The sequence below is a fragment of the Cydia strobilella genome, chromosome 3 (assembly GCF_947568885.1).
Source record: "Cydia strobilella chromosome 3, ilCydStro3.1, whole genome shotgun sequence".
In the NCBI taxonomy this organism is placed as follows: domain Eukaryota; kingdom Metazoa; phylum Arthropoda; class Insecta; order Lepidoptera; family Tortricidae; genus Cydia; species Cydia strobilella.
In genome coordinates this window covers 22,641,232-22,664,802 of record NC_086043.1, presented here as the reverse complement: position 1 = coordinate 22,664,802, position 23,571 = coordinate 22,641,232, and the positions used below count along the sequence as shown (strand labels likewise).

Sequence of the window (23,571 nt, the reverse complement as noted above, 5' to 3'; positions counted from 1 at the left end):
GGTTCACATATCCAAACTGTGGTGTGGTGGTTGTGTGGTTTATAGATACTTTATTAAGAATTAAATGTAGCTCCTTAGGTTCACTAGTCAAAAACCATTTACGCATTTTTTAAAGGTGTCATATGTCATGAGGTCATGACTCATTCATATTTATACAATATCATAATAAGAGCACGAGAGGCTTGAAATTGCGAGAGATGACATACGCTCCAATGACCTCACAAAAGAGGGCGCTAAAAACAGTACCAGGAAAAAGTCTGAAAGCGAATCCTAAGCACCAAAGCAGTAGCTGACGATGCAACGGGTTAAACGATATGGAAGAACACTAACACACGTGACAAACTTTACATTTTAAGGCTATTCATGCAGCAATAGTCACAAACGTTTAAGTCATAATTTAAACGTATTGAATTCATCATAGTGTGCCAAAAACTATTATTGAAGATGGTTGTTGGGTTTATTGTGCAATATGTTTACGAGGAAACGTAAACAATAGAGGATAAAGGAGCCAAACTAAAGTGCCACGAATGAGAGTAATTTGTCAGTAAAATAAATAAAATGAAGCCCTTTTGAACACTGCATTACTTATTAAAATACGAATTTTATTGTATTCTTAGTTGTCTCATTTATTTAATCCGGGCTAATAAAAAATGCTCATGCCAATAAACTCGTTTAGAAACACATGTATGTTTAGGACTTGTCAGAATATCACAGTTTCACAGGTTAATTCCCGATTTAAGGAAAGTTCTCTGATTTCTAAAAGAGATATCGGAATCAGAAGATTTTTTATCAACCAAATTTAAAGTTTCTAAAAAAATCTCTTTTTGTGGTGATCCATACATAATGCAGGTAATAATAAAACGTAGTATCTTGATTTTGAGCAGAAATAACCACGCGGAAAAAAATAACATAGTAATTTAACATTTTACTAAAACGTACGTAATGCAATAACATAGTGACATTAAGACCGGTCATTTTTTTACATCTGTTCCAATATTGCACGCTCTAGGAAGTCTCATTAGTCATTTTATCAACCAGTATCTCTTCCAAAGCCAACTCGTTAGTCTTAAATCATGACAGATGACAGTAAACGGGTGACGCTGTGCAATGAAATGTTCAGCAGTTGCCATAAACCCGACCTTGTCCGGAATTTAGATCAGAAGTAGATTGTAGTCTAAGCTTTGGGAATTTGGTCTACTTTAAAAACTTTGGTTTGTAGTAAAATAGTCTCTGTAGTCTATTTTCTGTTAACCTGCTAAGCTAACCACCAAGAAGACTATACTATGTTGACTTGTTGACTCTCTAAATGCTCTTAAGGTGGTTCGACTAGGTTACCCAAAGCTTAAACCCCGCTAGATGGCGTCACTTTCGCAAATTTTCAGGTTTTATTTTTTTGTGGAATAGTGTTGGTATCTGTATACTTAAAAGTATGTTTAGCGCACTCTTTACATAAATATTGAACTATTATAATAAACATTGAATACTTCATTAGTGCAAAAAACACTTTTAAAGTCGACAGAGTGTTTCTGTCATGCTATTTCCTACTATTACTCACACATGCAAACAGTGTTTCCGTGATGCTTGTAGTAGACAATTTCAAGCAGTGTAAGTATGCTGCAATGGCGTTGCGGTATGTTCGTGGAAATACGTGCAAGAGGATTCGGGTTCGAAACTGGTACGACAGGGGTACTTTTTTTTGTCCTTTTTGTGTTATCTTATGTTTCTTATACCTTTTATTCTTCGAATTCTTGTCCGATTCCGATATAACCGAAATATATTTCAGTGATATCGGAAACGGCTCTAACGATTTCGATGAAATTTGCTGTAAGGGGTTCGATCTAGCTAGGTCTTATCTTTGGGAAAACGAGCGTTTTTGAGTTTTTACTTATGTTTCCTTTTTCTCCCAGATATTCAGTATTATTAATAAATTAGTTTATAACGTTTTATAAAAATATGTGACGTTTTGAACTAAAAGGTACCACCACATTGTCGGTTGTCGATTAGGTTGATTTCATTTTGAAGCTTTATGGAAATATGACAACAATAAGTAGGTACCCGTTTGGTTGAAAACACCACATATATTGAAAACCTGACTTTCACAAATCTCACCTTTTTGGGTTCTTCCAACTCAGAAAGGATGGAGAATACTGACGATTCTTAGTAGCACTAGCCCAAGGAAGTCCAGGTTTGTAAGTGTCAGGTATCAGTTTTTTTTTAAAGCGCTAAATATAGTTCTACAAGTAAAGCAATCCCTTACTGCCCAGCCTCTATAGTATTTTTCAAACTGGAAGGGTACGATGATAGATTTCATCTCCATACAATTTATAACCTAATAATGCCAGATGTTGCAAAATTATATTGAATTGAGATCTATCATCGTACCCTTGCAGTTTGAAATAGTTATTTACGATACAAGTGCGGAAAATTCGAAACGAGTGGCGACAGATTAAAACACGACCGCAGAGTGTTTTTAATCGACACGAGTTGCGAATTACCTATTCGCACGTGTATCGTACAACGTTTTACAGTACATATGGCCCTTTAAACTTTCGACATATGCATGAAAAGTGCTCTTTACGCACTAGGGCGAGAAAGTTGCACCATATGTACTATAAAATACTTTTTAGTACATATGGTGCTACATATACGTTACCGCCCTAGTAATTAATACAATACGAGCATATGTCGAAAATGTAAAGGGCCATAATTATGTACTGTAAAACGTTGTACAATACACGTGCGAAAAGGTAATTCGCAACTCGTGTCGATTAAAACACTTCCTTCGGTCGTGTTTCAATTTATCGCCACTCGTTGCCAATTTCCTACTTTTCGCACTTGTATCGTAATGTACTAATAATAAAGTAGTAATTGTAAAATAAAATTAAAACTTTTTTTATTTTATTTTTTTGGATTCAAGTAGGTACAGTGAGTAACAACATTGCATGGCCTTCTAATTATAACGGGATATTTATCATGTTTATTTATATTATTTATTTCTCGATATTTTGGCCGGTCTTGCAAGACCAGTCGTTGTGGAGATCCCTGGGGAGGCCTATCTCCAGCAGTGGATGTCTTGTTGGTGTAGATGGATTCACACAACAAATGAAATAACATTTTTTCATATTTGTTAGCCGTAGTTGTCCCTGTACCTGAAAGAAAAATAATATCATGATAGCACAAAATCTCTAATGTTATAGGAAGAAAGATGATGCAACAAATTACCTAGTAATAATTGTGTTTTTCATTCATAGACAAAATTCCATAATTTTCATCCCCAGGAAATGTTTTATTTTACTTTATTGCAGTGAGGATGTCCTGATTTTTTCTGGCTAATGAAGGAAAACATTATATTTCCAAGAATGCCTCTTCATTTTGCACAATACCTAAAAAAACCTAGAGTTAGTGACACATTGACTATTCGGCAACCAAAACAGTAATAATTACATTATATAGGTATTGTTCACTGCTTATATCTACCATTACGGAAGAAGTGAGAATTATTTTCTAAAAAGATCGGCACGAGAAAATTACAATGTACAATGAAGGAATGAAACTGTACCTACCTTACGAAACTTCACCATCATGAATTCCGCTTCAATTGAGTCTGAATTTTTCTGGATTTTCGCGGACCAGAACACCGATGATTTTTGTAACTTGATTTAGACGTTGCTATCATTTTCAATTTATACAAACAAATTGACACAATAAACATGACCCTATGTGTCAGTGACAACACTGTCAAATAAAAATGCACTAAACATGACGGCACTGCAAATCCTGCCAGGTCGGCCAGGCAACGTCGCCAACGTCATAGAGTGGCAACGTCGCACGCAACGTATTTGTACACGACATTTGTGACACACACATACGTAAAATTGATGAAAAAATTACGTTGATTTATGTATGATTTCTGTATGAAACAGTTTTTCTATTAATTTAGCGCAAACAAATATTCGAAAGTAGATAAATGAGCAAATATTTGTGTAGTAATAGTGTGTAGTGCCTTAATTAAAGCAGATTGAATTTTGTATGAAAATCGAACCACCTTAACCTTTAATACACAATCGGATAGAAACGAATATTATAGATATTATTCCTGCCTCGGCCACTGGTGGACTTGGTCACTTTTTCTTTAGTGTATGACATCTAATTTCAGTTTATAGTATTATAGAAATTTGATTTTCGATCTTCATCTGTTCCTATTAAATACTTTGATTGATGACCTTTGTTATCTATTTTACTGTGTAGAAGTTTTAATAATTAATTTCAAAGCCAAGAACATTTGACCTGATCCCTAAAGTCTCATTACATTCATTCATATGACATTCAATTTGGCAAATACCTGCAATCCACCTGCAGATAGTTAATTCCCCAGAGTAATGTGCTCCGGTCCGGTCGGTTAGCAAGAGACGGGAATGTATGGCGCAACTCGTCTGTCAGCGATGCCAACGGATGCATGCCAAAAGCTTGAACTTGCAGAAATCACAGCTAATTGATGGAATCAGGATTTTGTTGAGTTATTCGCTTGTCAAGGTCAACGCGGAGATATTTACAACTACTTTGTGAATTTGCAATAAAATATTGAGTATTGAGTATTTTTAGATTGTTTTTAGATTTTAGATGTTGCGGAAAAGTAAGAAAATCTAACGTTTGGAAATGAAAAACAAGTAGTATCCAACTGCTATATCAGGTCAGAAAATATAAGAAAAGCTTTTCAGCAAAATAAAACGTAAGGACAGTGATTTGCCTATAGACATTGCTGATGGTATTTTAATAGAGTTTTTGGCAACAAACCGATAAATTTGATCAAAAGTTGTTTGTATGTGAAATGTTTCTGATATTTTATCGTTAAGGTACTTTAGGAAACTTTACATATAATTTTATTCTATGATTGTATAATGTAGAGATCGTACCAGCAAATAGCAAGCAAGTTTATACGCTTCAAAGAATTCCTATAACACTTCCTACATTACAACGAAACGACATAAAACGAACATAACAGTGCCAAGTGAAAGTGTACAAAACTGTCAGTGTGGTGAAGATATAAACGATAATTTGTCAATAGGTAGTGATATAAAAACACACAAAATGGACACAGAACACGACACAGATATCATGACGAAAGAAGCACTAGGTCAGTGTTTATTCAATAAGATGAACAATGATGATACGCTGTTGATAACATTATTGGCGTCGATGTAAATATTACATCTTTGTTTCGTATTACGTACTGGTTTATTATATCAAATCATTTATTGTAAATTGTTCTGTCACAGTTGAAACATTCTAAAAATCTAACATAAGTGAGTACCTGATCAAAAGTATCTAATCTAATTTAGTACATTTATTTCTATTTACTGATTAGATCAAATACATATGCTGATTTAATGGTGAGTTAAATTTACAATAAATGATTTAAAAGCAGCCAGTAGACACCTTCGCATTGCTTAACTTTATATTATTGTTCATCTTAAATAAATTGGTATACATGTTGGCTTGACTTAGCGCAAAATTTATGCAAAAAATTGATGTTGTATAAGAACGCTGACCGTACTTGCATTCCTACACTTGCTTATAGTAGCTACTATACTGACTCATTTAACCACAGATCTAGAATATACAAATTGCTTGTCAAATCAAAAGCGCTAGGAAAATCGAAATGATGTAGTCGTCGGAAGTATCCAGAGTAATTATGTGGTTATGTAAATCATTTACTTTTGTAAAAATATAAGTTATAGTATCTCTGACTGCAGCTTTTCGTGTTTTCTAGCAGGCCGCTAGGCTGTTACTTGTCTTGTGTTCAAAGTTGCCGCCTGTCACTTTTGCAGTCATAAAATGTTTATATAGTATTACGTGATGGCATGGCTTTCCATTTGCACACTTCATTTATTTTTAAACGTAAGCGTCATTCTAGATCTGTGGATTTAGCACTATTTATGTTATATTTTACCTCTCTGATCTTATGGCTACCTACTTAATTTTTATTTTATTTCTTTGCCAATTTTCATAATTTATGAGTCATAACTTATGAAGTTATGAGTTAATTTATGGAAAGTGATCGCTTTTATTGTTGCTGTAACTATAATTGTACATAATGCAATATAATATGTATAACATTATAGATTTATTAAAGCTATTTCTATTTAACCTTTGTTACGAATCAAAAAGCGGAATTAATGCTTTAATGCATTTTCGTCAATTTTACCTTATCTGTGTTTTATTTTTTATGACGTTTCATTTGTTCTAAATTTTTTAGACAAACAGTTTTAAAACAGCTTTTCCTATTCAATATATATTAACATTTTTATTTCTAGCAAACATTAGTACTATGAATTTTGCACATTTATAATTTTTACTGCGCCGCTTATTTTAAAACTTTTACAAATAAAACAAGCTTTACATAATAAAAAAAACACACACATAAATGTCGCGTTTTTAACTTATAATTTCCAATTCCACTAATCTGGTCTAATTTAGATTTATGTTGTTATCTATCTTAGCCAACCCTAAACAAGTTTGGCTAATCAGATGTTACCCGCTCAGCTGTGTCTCAGCCATACATGACCCAGCTCAACTAACCTAACGGTGTCAACCTTTACTGTTACTTTTGGTTTGACTTAATAATTTGGTTCCACTTTGCTAATGTTTATGCCCATTTTACCGCTGGTCCTATATAAGCTAGCCAAGATACTTAGGTATTAGCACTCACTAAGTTATCTACTGTGTATTATCCATTCTATATTCTTGCCTCCACCAATGCTCAACTAGTATGTTTTGTACAGTCGCTAATAGATATATCAGAGCAACCAAGGTGCTCGCAAATATCTGAAAACGTCTCTTATCAAGGCGTTAGAGTGCGTGTTCAGATATTTTTGAGCACTTCGACCGCTCTGATATATCTGATAGCGACTATACTAACTAACCTTGTCCCAGTTCGAGCCACGTTGTGGCGCTGGCGCTGCTGCTATGCCTTAGATGGCTTACGAGCGGTTTCCCTAACGGCCTGTTTTTACATTGCTTTGTGTTAATTGCGGGTACATACATTTTCTACTTAACGCAAGTAGCAAATGTATGAACTTGCCTTTAATACTAATCAATGTGTAAACCGGCCCTAATGGCATGCATATTCCACCCTTCCTCACTCATTAATTTCCAAATTTTGTACGTTGTGCTAAGCTTGTCCCTCCTAACGGTGACAAATAACGGTGCCAAACATCACGCAGAATTCGGGGAGTGGGTGAGCCGCGTTGCGGTACCGGCGCTGCTGCGACGCCGCAGACGGCTCAGCGAGCGGTGGGCGCGGGCGAGGACGCTGCAAGACAACATGGACGTAAGTACTTATTCTATATTTTAATTTGTTGGAAAGTAAGACGTAAAAGTATAATAAGCTTTTGTAAATTCATTTATGACACAAACTTTTGTTGCTGATGTTGCTTTTCTTTCAATAGTAACTAATACTCATCGAGCATAAGCACATGCACACTATGGGGAAACATGACATGGGGCGGTGCAGACTCTGTATGGAGGCAGAGGAGACGCCCCTACACATCCTCACAGAGTGCCCCTGCCTAATGCGCACTCGTGACTTGATCCTGGGTGGACATATATTGCGCCCGGAGGAGTTAAAGTCTCTCGAAACCAAAAAGATCCTGCAGCTGTTTGAAGTTGCAGGTTTGGATCGCGAGTTGTAGTAGGTGGCGATCACAATAGATCAGAGATGGTCGCAGTGATACATAGGCTCTGGAGCCTTACATAGCCCCTAGAAAAAGAAGAAGAAGAAGAATACTCATCGAGACAATTTTATTCGTAACTTCGTAACAAACCCAAACACGATAAGGTTGCGTTGCCGCCACCTTCGGGTTAACATCATCAGATCAGCTCGATGATACCATAATGTTGTATTGTCAGTATGTGAAGTTATAGTTTAAGCTGTCGAATAATGTGAAACGAACCTAATTTAGCTTTTACAGGTGAAAGTGGTGAACCTAAAAAAAGCTTGTAAAATACGTCACATCTAGTTTTGCTAAATTGTGTGGCAGTTTGTTGACGGTGGATTTGAATTTATACATGAGAGGCTAAATTAGAATAGCCGACCAATAAACAAAATTTATTCAAAAAGGCCTCTTTACGCTTCCAGTGCAAACACGCTCGCAACGATCTCTTGGTGTACTATTTACACCCTTTGCATCAAAAACGACTCTGGAAGGGGGTCTCTTTTTTGCTTTTTACAGGAAATGATGCGAAATGATATGCCTTTAAGCGGGAGCGGGATACGAATCCGATCTCATTGTTCTCCGACCAAATGAGCAAGCGAAGGTTTGCTCAAATCTGATGAATCTTTCAATTAACTTCCAAGCGTTTATCTTCCGGCGCGTTATGTCTTTCTTTTTTCTACGAACGCGGGTTATTTTTGAAAATGGTTAATATCTACTAAACTTGAAGCTTTTTTTACTGTAGCAACAATAAAAATTGCAGTTAGCGTAAGGGTTGCTAAAGTATGAAGCATAGAGTAACTTATACTAGAGCGGTACTGTCATAGTAAATTTTGAAACCCCAGTAAATTCACTGCCATCTGTCGACACACTTTAAAACTAAAAATAAATATTTATAAAAATACGATAAAATGTATTTAAATATGGATAAATGATTTTTTTATTTGCATTAATTATTTTTATATGATTTTGACCCATGTTCTTTCACTGGTATGCGTTAAAATTATAAATAACAAACGAAACAGTCAACGCCCTCTATACGAGTGTAGGCCAAAACTAGTGGCGCCATCTGATCGAGAATCAAATTTTCGTGATTTTTCGAGGCACGTTTTTTCCTTAGACTGTATCCATCTATTACGGAGTTATTATGTGTATTTTTTTGTTATTTAAAGTACTCTTAATTTGACTACTATGCTACATATCGTCAGTTGACAAGCAAAACACACTAATTATTGAAAAATTATTAAACAAATATCAACCTTATTCGGATAATAATACGGTTCACTATGGCTATGAACTGGTGGTACTTAGTGACTTTTGCTTGTCACCCGACGATACTCATGCAGAATGGTAGAAAGAAACCATTCTTCACTCATACAACAATTGAAACACAATGTTGCTACACAGAATTTATTGCTAGCCGCTCGTCTCCGCTGCTACATTGACTGCCAAATTAAATTAAGTACATTAAAATTATTCATAGCTGATCGTATTTAAAAATAGACCTGCTGAGTTTTCAAATTAACGCCATCTAGTGGCGATATTCCGAACTATTTTGTTAGCTGGCGGGGGAAACGCGCGCCACAATACAGATATAATTTTAACGGAGTTTCGGTTGAAGTACGGGATATTGTAGATAGATGGCGCTAAAGTTTCGATTTCAGCTGTGAAAGCTGAAGACGCTGGTTTGATTCAGCCGTCGGCACAGGAGGCTTTGGCTACTTGTTCTTTCATATATATGACATGCATTTAAGTTTATAATTTATAATATTGTCTTCGGTTACCGCGATAGTTACTCATGAAATAAAACTATGAAAACGGATTATATCGCGTATATTGAATTTATAATACATCCCGACGTTTCGAACTCTTTACAGCGTTCGTGGTCAACGGGTGACTGAGGAAAAATTACAAAATGCAAAAATACTCACATACTAAAATAATGAACAATCATAGACTACAAACTTTAAGGCTGGTTGTACATGCAAAATCGGTTCATAAGGCTAGTTATACACTATAATTATTTTCCAAGTAAAGATATATATATATATATATATATATATACGCGTAAAAAAAAAAAAAAAAAAAAAAAAAAAAAAAAAAAAAAAAAAAAAAAAAAAAAAAAAAAAAAAAAAAAAAAAACTATGCCGGCTCCAACCCTACACCACGGACCCGAGAAGATTTAATTCCCTCCTAAATTGTAGGAGGGTATCCCAATATGGGACCGGCAACAAACTCGGCGGGACACATCTTTTCAAAACATCAGAATGTCCAGCATCATCCAACACTACGGTCTCACAGTCTATGTCTCGCTTGCTCCTTTATCAGGTGGACTACAGGATCCCAAGCTGGTGGTAGAGAAAAGCCATCTTCCCTATTAAAGTTTGGATATTTCTTAATCTCAATGGCCTCGCGCAGCATTCTGGGTATGTAACGCTTCTCCTTGGCAAGAACCAGAGGCTTATCAAACTTGATTGAGTGATTGGCTTTATCCATGACATGCTCACAGACAGCAGACCTAGGTCGACGGTGCCTGACATCAGCTATGTGTTCCTTCACCCGAGTGGAAATGCTCCGTTTCGTCTGCCCGACATATGATAGGCCACACTCACAGTTCAGCCTGTACACTCCTGCAGTCTGTAGAGGGGTATTGCATTTTACAGGCCTCAGGAATTGTGACATCTTCTTCATTGGCTTGAAATATGTTTTTATAGAAGCACGCTTCAAGATGTGGCTGATGCTGTCCGTGACCCCCCTGACAAAAGGCAGAATGGCAGGCCTGCGCTCAACTGTGGGGATCTTAATGTGGGACCTCTGGTTGACCCGCGGTAACCTGAGCTCGTTTGCCTGGAGCGCGCGCCTGGCATGCTGGAGCTCCGCGGCCAGATGCTGGTCATCACATATCCTCTGGGCTCTCTGAAACAAAGATTTGCCTACTGTAACAAGTTGACTGGGATGGTGATGCGATTTGCCATTTAAGTACCTATCAGTATGAGTAGGTTTCCTATACACAGTGCGACCTAGGGTGTTATCAGGATTTCTTTTTACCAATACATCTAAGAAGGGGAGAGAACAGTCTTTTTCCAACTCCATAGTAAATTTTATTTTGCTATGGATGGAATTTAGGTGATCCAAGAAAGTTGAAACACTACTTTTTGGAAGTATAGTAAAAGTGTCATCTACGTATCTTTTAAATATCTTCGGTCGCACAGGAGCCAATGAGAGTGCCCTCTCCTCGAAGTCCTCCATAAAGATGTCAGCGACTACTGGAGACACCGGAGACCCCATGGCCACGCCGTCGACTTGAAGGTAGAATTCACCATTCCATAGCAAGTAGCCAGATGTAAGGCAATGTTCCAACAGCTTAGCATATTCCTCTGACATGTTCTGCTCACATAACCTCTTCTTGACAATTTCAATGCAGTCTTGTACCGGTAGGCTTGTAAATAGCGACTGGACGTCAAAACTGACCATGATCTCATCATCAGTCAATGTTAGGTCTTTAATCTCACCGATGAAATGGTAAGAATCCTTTGTATGCGTGCTAGTGTTACCACGTAATGCTGAGAGGGCTCCCGCGAGGTACTGAGCCAATTTATATGTGGGAGCATCTATCTGGCTCACTATGGGACGTAGTGGGGCACTAGGTTTGTGTATTTTTGGCAACCCATACAACTTTGGAGGCACGGGGCAGTCAGGAACTAAACTTGCAACATTCAGATCAAGGCTGTCCGAGTAATCACTAATTAGTTCTTTAGTGGTTTTCAATACTTTCATAGTCGGGTCCGTCTTTACATGTTTGTAGGTTGTAGTATCCGCTAATAATTCCCTAATTTTCTGGTTATAATCTGAAGTATTAAGTACAACCGTCGCAGCCGTCGGTTTTTGCATGTACAACCAGCCTTAAAGTTTGTAGTCTATGATTGTTCATTATTTTAGTATGTGGGTATTTTTGCATTTTGTAATTTTTCCTCAGTCACCCGTTGACCACGAACGCTGTAAAGAGTTCGAAACGTCGGGATGTATTATTAATTCAATATACGCGATATAATCCGTTTTCATAGTTTTATTTTATAATTTATATTGGTTTTTAATTTCATCCATTAATTTCCAAGCAACATTAGGCGTAACGGGAAGTAGGTAGTTTTTAATTATTTTGGCGAAAATTAGTAATTGTCTTCTCCCGATTTTTTTTTAATACTACATCGGTGGCAAACAAGCATACCCCGCCTGATGTATTTGGGGAACATTTTTATACAGATCAACCTAGCCCCAAACTAAGCATAGCTTGTAGAATAGAATATAATAGTTTTTATTAATCGTAATCACACAGACAATAGACATACATTAAAAGAACAAAGTGAAAATAACAATACAATTCAATATAATATAATATATATTCAATACAATATGGATATGGGTTATTGTATTATGGTTACTAGGCGATGATAAATACATACCTACAATCATCAATAAAAATTAAATTCACCGCTTCTGAAAACCCTAAAATTAAAAGCTTGCAGATTAAAGATTTTGGGAAGATATTTGCTAAAAAAACCTTCTGACTGTATAATATCTCTATCTCTTTTTCATCTCTGGAAGATCGACATCTTTAACTAGCTTTCATCGTGCTTTTTAGGGTTCCGTACCCAAAGGGTAAAAACGGGACCCTATTACTAAAACTCCTCTGTCCGTCTGTCTGTCACAAGGCTGTATCTCATGAACCGTGATAGCTAGACAGTTGAAATTTTCACAGATGATGTATTTCTGTTGCCGCTATAACAACAAATACTAGACAGAGTAATATAAATATTTAAATGGGGCTCCCATACAACAAACGTGATTTTTTTGCTGTTTTTTTCCGTAATGGTACGGAACCCTTCGTGCGCGAGTCCGACTCGCACTTGACCGGTTTTTTTATACCACTCCGATGGCGAACAAACATGCCTATGGGCTCCTGCAACTCCAGGGGTGTTACATCATGTAACACCCCAAAAAAAGAGTGTTTTTAAAGGGTCGGCAACGCTCATGTAACTTACATGAGCGTTGCCGATCCTTTAAAAATACTCTTTTTTTGAAGAACCCTAATCCTTGCCAATTCCAAACTTTATATCTTACATGCACAATATGCAACGGAAACTTTACGAGTTGTAGTAAATTTGTCGCTATACGATTAAACCCGTTTGCGCTAATCTGAAAATTGGAACGGACATAATTCCTCGGTTTTCCGTTGCTAATGCAGACTTATGTTTCCTGTTCGGAGCTTATTTATTGCCAGTAAATAAAGCGTAAGTACTGGAAAACTAGTTTTGCGGACTTATTGCGGGACGAGAAAATGAATTGTGCCATTCTCAACCAAAAGTTATTGTCGGTTGTGAATAAGGCGTTATTTCCATAGCTAGTAGCTTCAATTAGAAATCAACCTTATCAACAAGCGACAATGTGGTACCTTTTGGTTGAAAACGTCACATTTCATCGCATGCGCGAAGATGTAATAGACAGACAGAGAGTTACTTTTACATCTTTTTTTTTTTTTTAATTTATTGAATAAGGAAGCAAATTACAGTGTTTTAGATCATTACAAGACCCATCGTAGGCAAAACCTTATGGAGGTTTGTGTGCCGATGGGGAGTTCGAGAATAACATAAAGAAAAACAATATTATATCCTATATCCTATATCATCATAAATATGATTCTTAGTATACATAGCTTGTGTCGTTAGTTTTTAATAAGTGCATTTTAACGACTTTTTTTATATGTTTACCATTTAAATATTACATCTATAATACTGATATGAATTATAATCTAAGATTACATTTTAGGTATAAGTAGATTATCGGAAACGGATTATCGGAGCTTCGATTCTGAAATGATACAATCAATGTTAAACAAGTAATCAGCTGGCGGTTAAGGTGACGGGGAAAGTTTATTTCCATATATCTTCAATTTGAAATCAACCTTATCGGCAAGCGACAATGTGCTACCTTTTGGTTGAAAACGTCACAATTGGTCATGTTTGGGTCATTTTCAATTTGACCACAATACATATTTGTATTTAGTACCTTATTTATCAAACGAAAACCTTATTTAAAATGCAATAAAAACACAAATGGTAATTGTTTAATCCTTAATTTAAGTATACCTAGCAACGCCATTTGTTGAGTTTTAAAACCTAAAGGGGCCCACCCATTACCAGTCCGCCGGACGATATCGGCCTGTCAGTTGTTTGGAACTGTCAAATTTTTGTTCTAACTGTCAGGCCGATATCGTCCGCTTATAATGAGCGTCGCTGTGTCAAAAATATTTCACACAAAACCACAAAACGCGTCTCATACTAAATCATAGACATAGTATATACAAGTAGTTATAGACGCGCCACCGAGCGACCGGGGGTAAGAGAAAGAATATTCATATAAAATTTAGGCAGCATAGGATTTTTTCTCTTCCACTTATAAATTTTGGTATTTCGCCATCGCCTCCTACCTATGATGCCATCCGGTCGGTGATACCGACAAAGCATGGCACTATTTTCTCTTTTCTCTTATAGGAATCGCAATAAGACTTTCTCTATCAAAGAGTGTCAGGCCCTTGTCCTATTTAAATGCATAATCTATGTCCATACTCGTAATGCCATAAAAATGTACGCAACTCCATGAAAATTGCCATGTTTGGTGCTGTCTCGATTGACGAACCATCAGGCTGTCTTACTGAAAAGGTCGAACGAGCCAGTTTATTTCTGAAAAGTTATTTGTTATAAATATCACATTTTGCTGCGGACTTCATACGCCCGGCGGCACTGTGGTACACATTGAGAAATAGATGAAGGGTGTCAATGTGTTTACCACAGTTACCTACCTTAATGTAATTTTTGTAGTTTTTTGTTTAATGTTTGTGTTTTGGTTAATGTTTGTGTTTTGTTTAATGCTTGTGTTTTGTTTAATGTTTGTATTATGTACTTATGAGTCACATCAGATACTCGAAATAAATGAATTTTAATTTAATTTAATTGTATAATGTTAAGTGTACCCTATTAGGCGGTTATAATACTGGATGCGATCGCACGTTCCTCCGATGTTTGAGCGAGACAACGTGCAAATCGCATCCAGTATGATAACCGCCATACTGTTAGTACCAAAGAGAATTAACTAGACATAGAGTACTCACTCTATACATCAGTTTTGTTACCAAAAAGACTATTATTTTCGTAGTCGACATCTAGCGTCAAGTAGCGGAATTATCAGTACTGCTACTCAACGCTAGATGTCACATGTGTCGCGCCTGACGAGAAGTGTATTGCTCAACAATTTAAAACTAATACTATGAGCAGAAGGACTTGAAAATAGAGTTCCGGTTAATTTGGTTATAATTAGCTGAAAATCGTTGAGCATTAGACTTTCCGTTCGTCGCTACATCTATTGTCGAGTAGCTGTGCTGATAGTTCCGCTACTTGACTCTAGATGTCTACGAAAAGTCTTTTTGGTAACAAAACTGATGTATGGAGTGAAAACTCTAAGAGCAGGGCTATAGCCGCGAAAATCGAAGTTTATTTATTTCTCTGTCACTCTAATAAAATTACGGCTTTATTAGAGTAAATGAGAATGATCCCCGCAATTTGCGAATTTCGGTGTTCGCGGTAGGCCCTCAGACTCCTCGGCGCGCTATAACCATTCGCCCCGTGGGTTCGGTTATTTCCGATGCACTTATGACGGCTGACTGATGCGCTACTTTTGCGCCATGCGTGTGGTGGCTATTTCAAATTTAAACTCGCTTCAGGAATAGATGTAGGTAACATACGTTTAAACTTTGCCCCACAACGGTGACAGGTGCGACAATTGTCGACATCACTGTGACTGACGTCACAGGCCTCCGTGGGCTACGGTAACCGCTTACCATCGGACGGGCGGTGTGCTTGTTTGCCACTAACATTTTAATAAAAAAAACTCCATTATATCGCCAATAAATAAGTACTTATTTTGTGAAGCTAATGACAATTGTCACAAGAAACACGACAATGAGGGCTACCGTTTTTGTGCTCACCAGTTTATTTATTTATTTATTTTCTTTATTGGAGAAACAACAGAAGTAAGTACTTACAATAATAGCAAATGATAATAAGATACAGTTCAAAACATATGCACCTACCTCCTAAAACGCTCTCACTAAGAACTATACATAATATAGGTAAGGTACTTAATGCTACAGTAAACTTAACTAAACTTAACGCACACTAGAGAAACAAGCTACTTTCAAGGACTTGCTTTTGGAAACGTACTTTGTTTGTGTTGAAAATGTCTACGGCCGTGAATAGTTTATTATATGTATTGCAAAGGCGGCGCAGAGGTGCGCGGATCCCAGCGTTAGTTGAGCAAGTCGGGACGGCGAACAAGGCGTTAGAGCGGGCGGTACTGCGTGAGGGGACCCTAAAGCGGATTTTGTCAAGCAGCTCTGAGCAGTCGTACCTGTCACGGCAGATGTTGTGAAGATCCATCATATCAGAACACATGCGTCTTGAGTCAAGAGAGGATAGCACGGAGGATAGCTTATAATATTTCAATAAATTGCAGTAGGACATACGTTTGCCGGTTAGGCGTCTATGTGTAGCCCGCAAAAACTTTTTTTGGACCATTTCAATTGCATTTCAGTTGGCACCACTGTAGAGGGAGGTCCAGAAAAACATATCTCAAAGTTCTGCTATGCTTATTTTTAACGAAGTATTACCTTCTAATATACACAAAGGTATTTTAACGTCTTAATTGGCCGTTTTTTTTAAACCTGTTTAATTTTGCATATATTTTAATTGGCACTTTTTTAAAACAGCTAACATTCGTTGAATTATATCTAATGTGTACCGTAATTAATCCAATGTGGATATTTGAATTTTTTATTTGTGGTGTGTGGGGTGGGGTTTAACATATTTCAAGTATGTCGTATTAAATATCGCATTGTTGTTATTGAACTGTGGTTTTTTAAAGTGATTGATGATATTATGTATTTAATTGTTTATTCGTAGACGCTGTAGCCTTATTGCTACGCCGTAGACCGTAGCACGGATAACTATATTTATGGCAAAAAGTGCCCCCAGATATTATTATTTTTACTCCTTATTTGTTGTTTTCTTTTCCTATTTTACACAACTTTATTGTTAACGTGTTTTTTGAATCTCTACGGGATAAACAAATTCTATGTGATCGGGTATTCGAAGATATAAATTATTTTTACGGGTGTAATAGTCATCTGATGCTATAGATTGCATTTTATTACCAATAAATGATAATTTTTTGTTGCATTTCATGTTTTATTTCGATTAAAATTCACATTTTTGTTTTAATAAGTAGGTATCTAGTTTGTCGAGGGATTGGCATTGTATCAAATATGATACATATGATTTTCCGAAACTCGTAAACCCTGGATTGTTTCCTTATTTTTTAATAGTCTAGTATGCTCAATAGGTGTCGAAAAACTATTTTTTGACTTGATAACGTATTAAATATAAATCGATGAACACCGGTAGCATGCACGAAAAAGTGTCACGTTCTGGACAAATCTCCATGGTTGCGTTGTGGATAAATCTCCATGGTAACGTTGTGGACATATCTCCATGGTAACGTTGTGGACATATCTCCATGGTAACGTTGTGGACATATCTCCATGGTAACGTTACGGCCTTTTCATCAATGTATTCTTATGACGTTATCACGCAAAATTATTGTCCGTAAACCGACTTTACAGAAAACCATTTTTTTATATAATTTAAGGTATTTTCAGCCTTGCTAAGATAAAGGTTAAATAAATACAAATTGCCCTAATACTTAATTTATCGTTTGCCTAATTTTTTGCTCGTGTAACAAAACCCAGGGTATGATTAAAAAAAGTTATGATCACAGTTACAAACTATCCTAATCTGCACGTTCGTAACACTCGCCAAACGGTGGCATCATAAAATACAAAAAAAACCATCGAAACGTTTAACCATTTGTAATCCTTATTACGAAGAGATAAGAACTACCTATGGTCATTAAAACGTGTTGGTATCCATATCCATACTAATATTATAAATGCGACTGTCTGTCTGTCTGTGTGTTACCTCTTCACGCTTAAACCGCTGAACCGATTTAGTTGAAATTTGGTATACAGATAGTTTGAGTCCCGGGGAAGGACATAGGATACTTTTTATCCCAGAACTCACCCCTCAAGGGGGTGAAAAGGGGGGTGGAAATTTGTATGGGGAATCAATAACCGCTGAACCGATTTAGATGATACTTGGTATGGGGATAGTTTGAGCTGTGGGAAAGGATATAGAATAATTTTATCCCCGAAATCATCCCTTAAGGGTGTAAAAAATGGGGTGAAAATATATAGTGTGGACCAATTTGGGGGTGAAAAAAGGACGTATTAAAAAGCAGATTTGTTTAAGAATTAAGGTACCCAAATTACTAATTCCACGCAGACGAAGTCGCGGGCAAAAGCTAGTATACTATAAGCCAAAGGTACAAAAAGGAATGCCAGACGTAGGCGGAATTAAATAATGTGAGATGTATCTATTTGGAGACACATTCCTTTGGCTTGAGTATTTCGGGGTAATGGTTATCAAATAGTTTACTAGACGAAGATTTAGCATTCATAGTTATATAAACCAATTAGTAATGGTTGGGGAGCCCAAGAGCGGATTTCTGTAGTTACTCAAAGCGCGTCAGATTAAGATAAGTGATATCTTGCTACCTTTACCAATTTTAGCCGTCTATGTTCAGTTGGTTGGTGGGGGGTTGGTGGGGGATTTAACAAAACGTTAAGAAGATTGTGGATTTGGTCATTTTAGTCCAAATTAATGCTATAATTGTACTATTATTAAACATGACAATTATTTGTACGCTTTTTCTTAATCTGACCAAAGAGGATATAATAAGATAGAGCGTTACTGTCATAGTAAGTTTTGTAACCACAGTAAATTCACTGCCATCTATCGACATACTTTAAAACTAAAAATGAAGATTTATAAAAATACGATAAAATGTATTTAAATATGGATAAATGATTTTTTTTATTTGCATTAATTATTTTTATGATTATGACCCATGTTCTTTCACTGATATGCGTTAAAATTGTTAAATAACAAACGAAACCGTCAACGCCATCTATACGAGAGTAGGGCAAAGCTAGCAGCGCCCTTTGATCGAGAATCAAATTTTATTGATTTTCGAGGCACGTTTTTTCCTTAGACTGTATCCATCTATTACGGAGTTATATCTATCTTTTATCTGACGGTTACAATATATTGTGAAAATGGGCGTCGAACTTGTGGTCATCAGATTAAGGAAATGCGTACAAAAAAACGACTAAATCCGCAATCTAATTTACGACTTTTTTAACCCTCCACCAACCCCCCGAAATTAAAAAAAATCTGTAGACACTTTCCTGCTCGCTGGAAAAGAAAACTTTATATAACCTTTTTTTCTCCTTATCATCTAATCTTTCGATTCCAATAAGTCTTTACGAGGCTTGAGTAACTACACATTTAGCATCGTCGGTAACAAGTTACATTCTATTTTTCGATGAGGTTTTTTTGTTGAATTTTTGTACCACTTTTTTGTCTAGCTTAGCGGTCGAAATAACGGTACCTGAATTTGTCTTATTGGTCCATATGGTAAACACTTTTGAATCACGAAACCAAACAACTAATTATACGTTTTAAAGTTTTACGAGTTTTAGAACAGCAACGTATTAACTGACCAATGTACAGTCAAGGGCATAAATATATATACATTCCCAAAGTTTCAAAAATATGTGTCCGCTCTTACACCTTAGACAATAAAGTCGTGTTCACATATTTTTTAACCATTTGTCTGGATCGATATTTTTGCCTTCGACTGTACCTACTCCATTAATATCTTAATTTTGAGGTTTTGACATTACTAGGTTGTCCTAGTCGTATATTTTTACAATTATTTTGGACATTTTAATTTTCTATATTCTTAATTTTTTTGACTGATTTTTACTCTTTTTATTTATACAAAGTGGTTTTATACACAATAACTTTTTATTGTTTTATTTTCTTTATATTATTTATTAACGGACATAGTTTATTTTTAGTGTTTCGTGCAAAACTTTGTTTTGAAAAACGGAACACTTCGGTCTTGTTTATATTATTATTCTTTATTAAATTTGATTTCTAATTATTATTATTGATATTGTGTTGCGATTATCCTTTTGATAATCTTATACCTAATATTATATTCATACTGATGTGTTTTGCTATGTAACTTAGATGTAAATAGTTGTAAATATGAAATACTGTATTTGACATGTAAAACTATGTTTTATAAAAGGAATAAATGAATGAATGAATGAATGCATTTTATTTTTACATGTAAAATATAATGTACATTTTCAATGAGAAATAAATGAATCTAATCTAATCTCGTATACCTTATGTCTTTACAATAAAATATAACAAAATCAGAACAGCAGTATGTATACGTCACGTTACCTCTTTCACCAGATGGATCATTCACGTTCACAACGAGACTTAGACGTTTTTTCGAGAAGCTTATAATTATCGGTGTTGAACCGACCCTGAACCAGTTACAGAATACGCCAAAGCACTGCTCTAGTTACGTCACTGTGGGGGCTTGTTAAAATATCAGTTCAAGACGTATGAATTGAGTGAGAAATCCGTAGGGTTAGGTATAATATTTTTAATTTTAACTGTTAATGAAATAAAACTATGAAAACGGATTTTATCGCGTATATTGAATTTATAATACATCCCGACGGTCACCCGTTGACCACGAACGCTGTAAAGAGTTCGAAACGTCGGGATGTATTATAAATTCAATATACGCGATATAATCCGTTTTCATAGTTTTATTTCATGAGTAACTATCGCGGTAACCAAAGACAATATTTTAACTGTTAATGTTAATCGCCAGAATACAGGAACCCGATTTAGATTTAATAACTTGTTATGGTTTTGATCTTATTTTGATACTTGCTCATGCTACAACTGGTCACTCACGTAGTTTAAGTCGAAAAACGCTCGACATGTTTGACCCACTATATACGTTTCGATAAGGTACAGTCACCTGCAATAATATGTTACTCTTCGAAGGCCGCAAAAATATCTGACACGCTCGTATGGCTCTACAAATAAGATTGTGTCAGATATTTTTGCGGCCTTCGTTGTGTAACATATTATTGCAGGTGACTGTACCCGTGTTGGCGGAAGAAAAGCTTGTGGTTCAGCGAAAAGTACGGGAGGCTATAGAAAGAATTGGCTAATCGAGCAGGCTTTCTATGACCATAAAGAATTCTACTGCCGTAATCTTTCAAAATCAGATATATAATACTTACCTATGTTAAAAATCTACTACACTTTGTAAAAGTACTAATTATGTTTTATATTTTCCTATTACATATAGGCAATAACTTATGACCTGTAATTTTTGTTATTAATACGAAAAAAAAGATCCGAATTTTAACCATGATTGTGGTTGGTCAGTGCCTCCGAGCTGGAGAACTGTTTTGGGTACTACGTCGGTGGACAGTGTGGACAAACCATTAGCGAATGACGTAGTGACAATAATGCCTTAAACGAGGGTAGTTTGCCCCTCTGCCGCCACTGGCGTTCCGGCCGAGTTATTATCGGGCGCGGAGGGCTGCGGCCCGCAGTCTGCGCCGGTCCGTCACCGTCAACGCAAGCTCCTGATGACATTACTCGGTACGGAGTGAAAGTTTTTCGACATAAAATACGTGAGTGACCCGTTATTAACATATTTAATATGTCAGTGTATCACGGAAGTTTTGTTATTAAAATCGCTAATGCTGATTGGTGCATCTCAGGTAGCATTTATACGTCATCATGACGTCCGTTACGTCATTATAACGTATAAATGACGTCATTATGACGTCACTTTGCTACCTGGGTGCGAAATGAATTGAAAGATCTCTCTGCTTTGCCCTAAGGTTGACTGGTAGAGAATGCTTTTGGCATTAAGTCCACCTTTTGTACGATAAGTATTTCTTTTGTGCAGTAAAGATTAAATAAATAAATAAAGTCGTGCGTGAAATGCACGCCAATCACTAAGAACATCGTCAAGGTTGTGTCAAAACCGTGTCAAAACTGGTACAAATTCTGTCCGTCAGAAACTGGTTAAATAGGTATTGAGGTTTACCGCACATTATTCAGTTGGTTGGTAAACATTGAAGAGTTATGTATGACAGAATAACTCTTGAAGGGCTTACTAATAAAATAATTGTTGGCAACAGCCAAGGTTTGGGATTGTGGATTATTGTTTTGTTTAGTATTAAATAGTTTAAAAGTAAAATAAGACGAAAACAATGATTTAAGAGATAAGAATGGTATTAGAGTTGATAGTATTTTTCAAACTCGATGGGTAGGGTTACAGGTATCATCTACTCATCTCTATTATATAATTTATAACCTAAAAATGCCAAATCTTACAATATTGTATTGAAATCGCACCTGTAAGTGCGTACTCATCGATTTTGAAAAATACTATAGCAGGAATAAAATATTCAATTTATTTATTACTAACACCAAGACATTGACGTATTTTGGCTTCAAACGGTTTAAGAACACTACTACTTATGAAATAAAACTATGAAAACGGATTATATCGCGTATATTGAATTTATAATACATCCCGACGTTTCGAACTCTTTACAGCGTTCGTGGTCAACGGGTGACTACTTACTCACTACTTACTTACTTGGTTACTTGAAAATAATTGTAGTGTATAACTAGCCTTATGAACCGATTTTGCATGTACAACCAGCCTTAAAGTTTATAGTCTATGATTGTTCATTATTTTAGTATGTGGGTATTTTTGCACTTTGTAATTTTTCCTCAGTCACCCGTTGACCACGAACGCTGTAAAGGGTTCGAAACGTCGGGATGTATTATAAATTCAATATACGCGATATAATCCGTTTTCATAGTTTTATTTCATGAGTAACTATCGCGGTAACCGAAGACAATATTAAGAAAAATACATTTTGAAAATTACTGTTTTTAAAATAAATTGTAACATTTGTAACGGCTGAAAATATTGATAAATGGGTCATAATTATTTTCGTTTTCTTGTTTTTTGTCCCCAAAAAATGTGACGGAGTGAAGCATTTTGTATGTGGTGGAATTTAGTTTGTAATTTTTCTTAAGAGAATTATAATCTACAGCTAGAAAGACATGCAATAGCACTCAACTTTTTCTATTTATTTGATAAAAGACAAAAATAGAAGCGTGACAGTGGTCAGAATAAAGACAACGAAAAGAATTTTGTCCCAAATTCTCAATTTTCGAAGAATAAATTCTTGTGATTTGTTTATCGTTTTCCTTAAAATTAAATGTCATAATTGCGAGTTAAATTTGAAAGGTATTTTACTGTTTATTTCGTCCTTAGTGATAAATTTAAAGTAATATTTTACTGAGTTGATATGTAAATGCTTGCTAATTTAGTATTTTAGCTCAAAATAAACATAATTCGGGTAATAAATACAGACAGGCTTTTGAAGGGCGGTGCATATTTTTTTTCATGTCTCATGCTCTGAAAGTGGGTCGTTGTTGTTCTAAAAAGTGTGCAGAAAATTATAAGTTTCTGCTCTATAGACCACTGTACTTTCAAGTACGTTTTTTTCTTTTTTTTACGATAAGTAATTAAAATTTTGGTTTTAAATGGATTTCTTGTACAATCTCCATTCTGATAAATAACTCCCCATTCCATAAATAACGATATTTTCACCTAAATTGCGCTAATTATGTTAATTGAAAGTACCCTCAAGAAATACTACTGAAGTTCATACATGGCCGCGTTTTTTGAAATGCATATTTACTTGTATGTATTT

The 23,571-nt window shown here is 35.8% G+C and overlaps 1 protein-coding gene across 3 annotated transcripts in view; it reads left to right on the top strand.

Annotated features, from left to right (window-relative positions):
* LOC134756132 (obscurin) overlaps positions 1-23,571 on the top strand; it is a 159,874-nt gene that overhangs the window by 5,483 nt on the left and 130,820 nt on the right. The window contains exons 1-2 of one of the 3 annotated variants that reach the window (XM_063692953.1): positions 4,921-5,065; positions 7,224-7,330. In XM_063692953.1, the coding sequence (XP_063549023.1) occupies positions 7,325-7,330 (6 nt within the window). In that variant the 5' untranslated portion in view covers positions 4,921-5,065; positions 7,224-7,324. Of the gene's footprint in view, positions 1-4,920; positions 5,135-7,223; positions 7,331-23,571 lie in introns of those variants that run through there. The other 2 variants (XM_063692952.1, XM_063692954.1) reach the window with 2 other exon arrangements.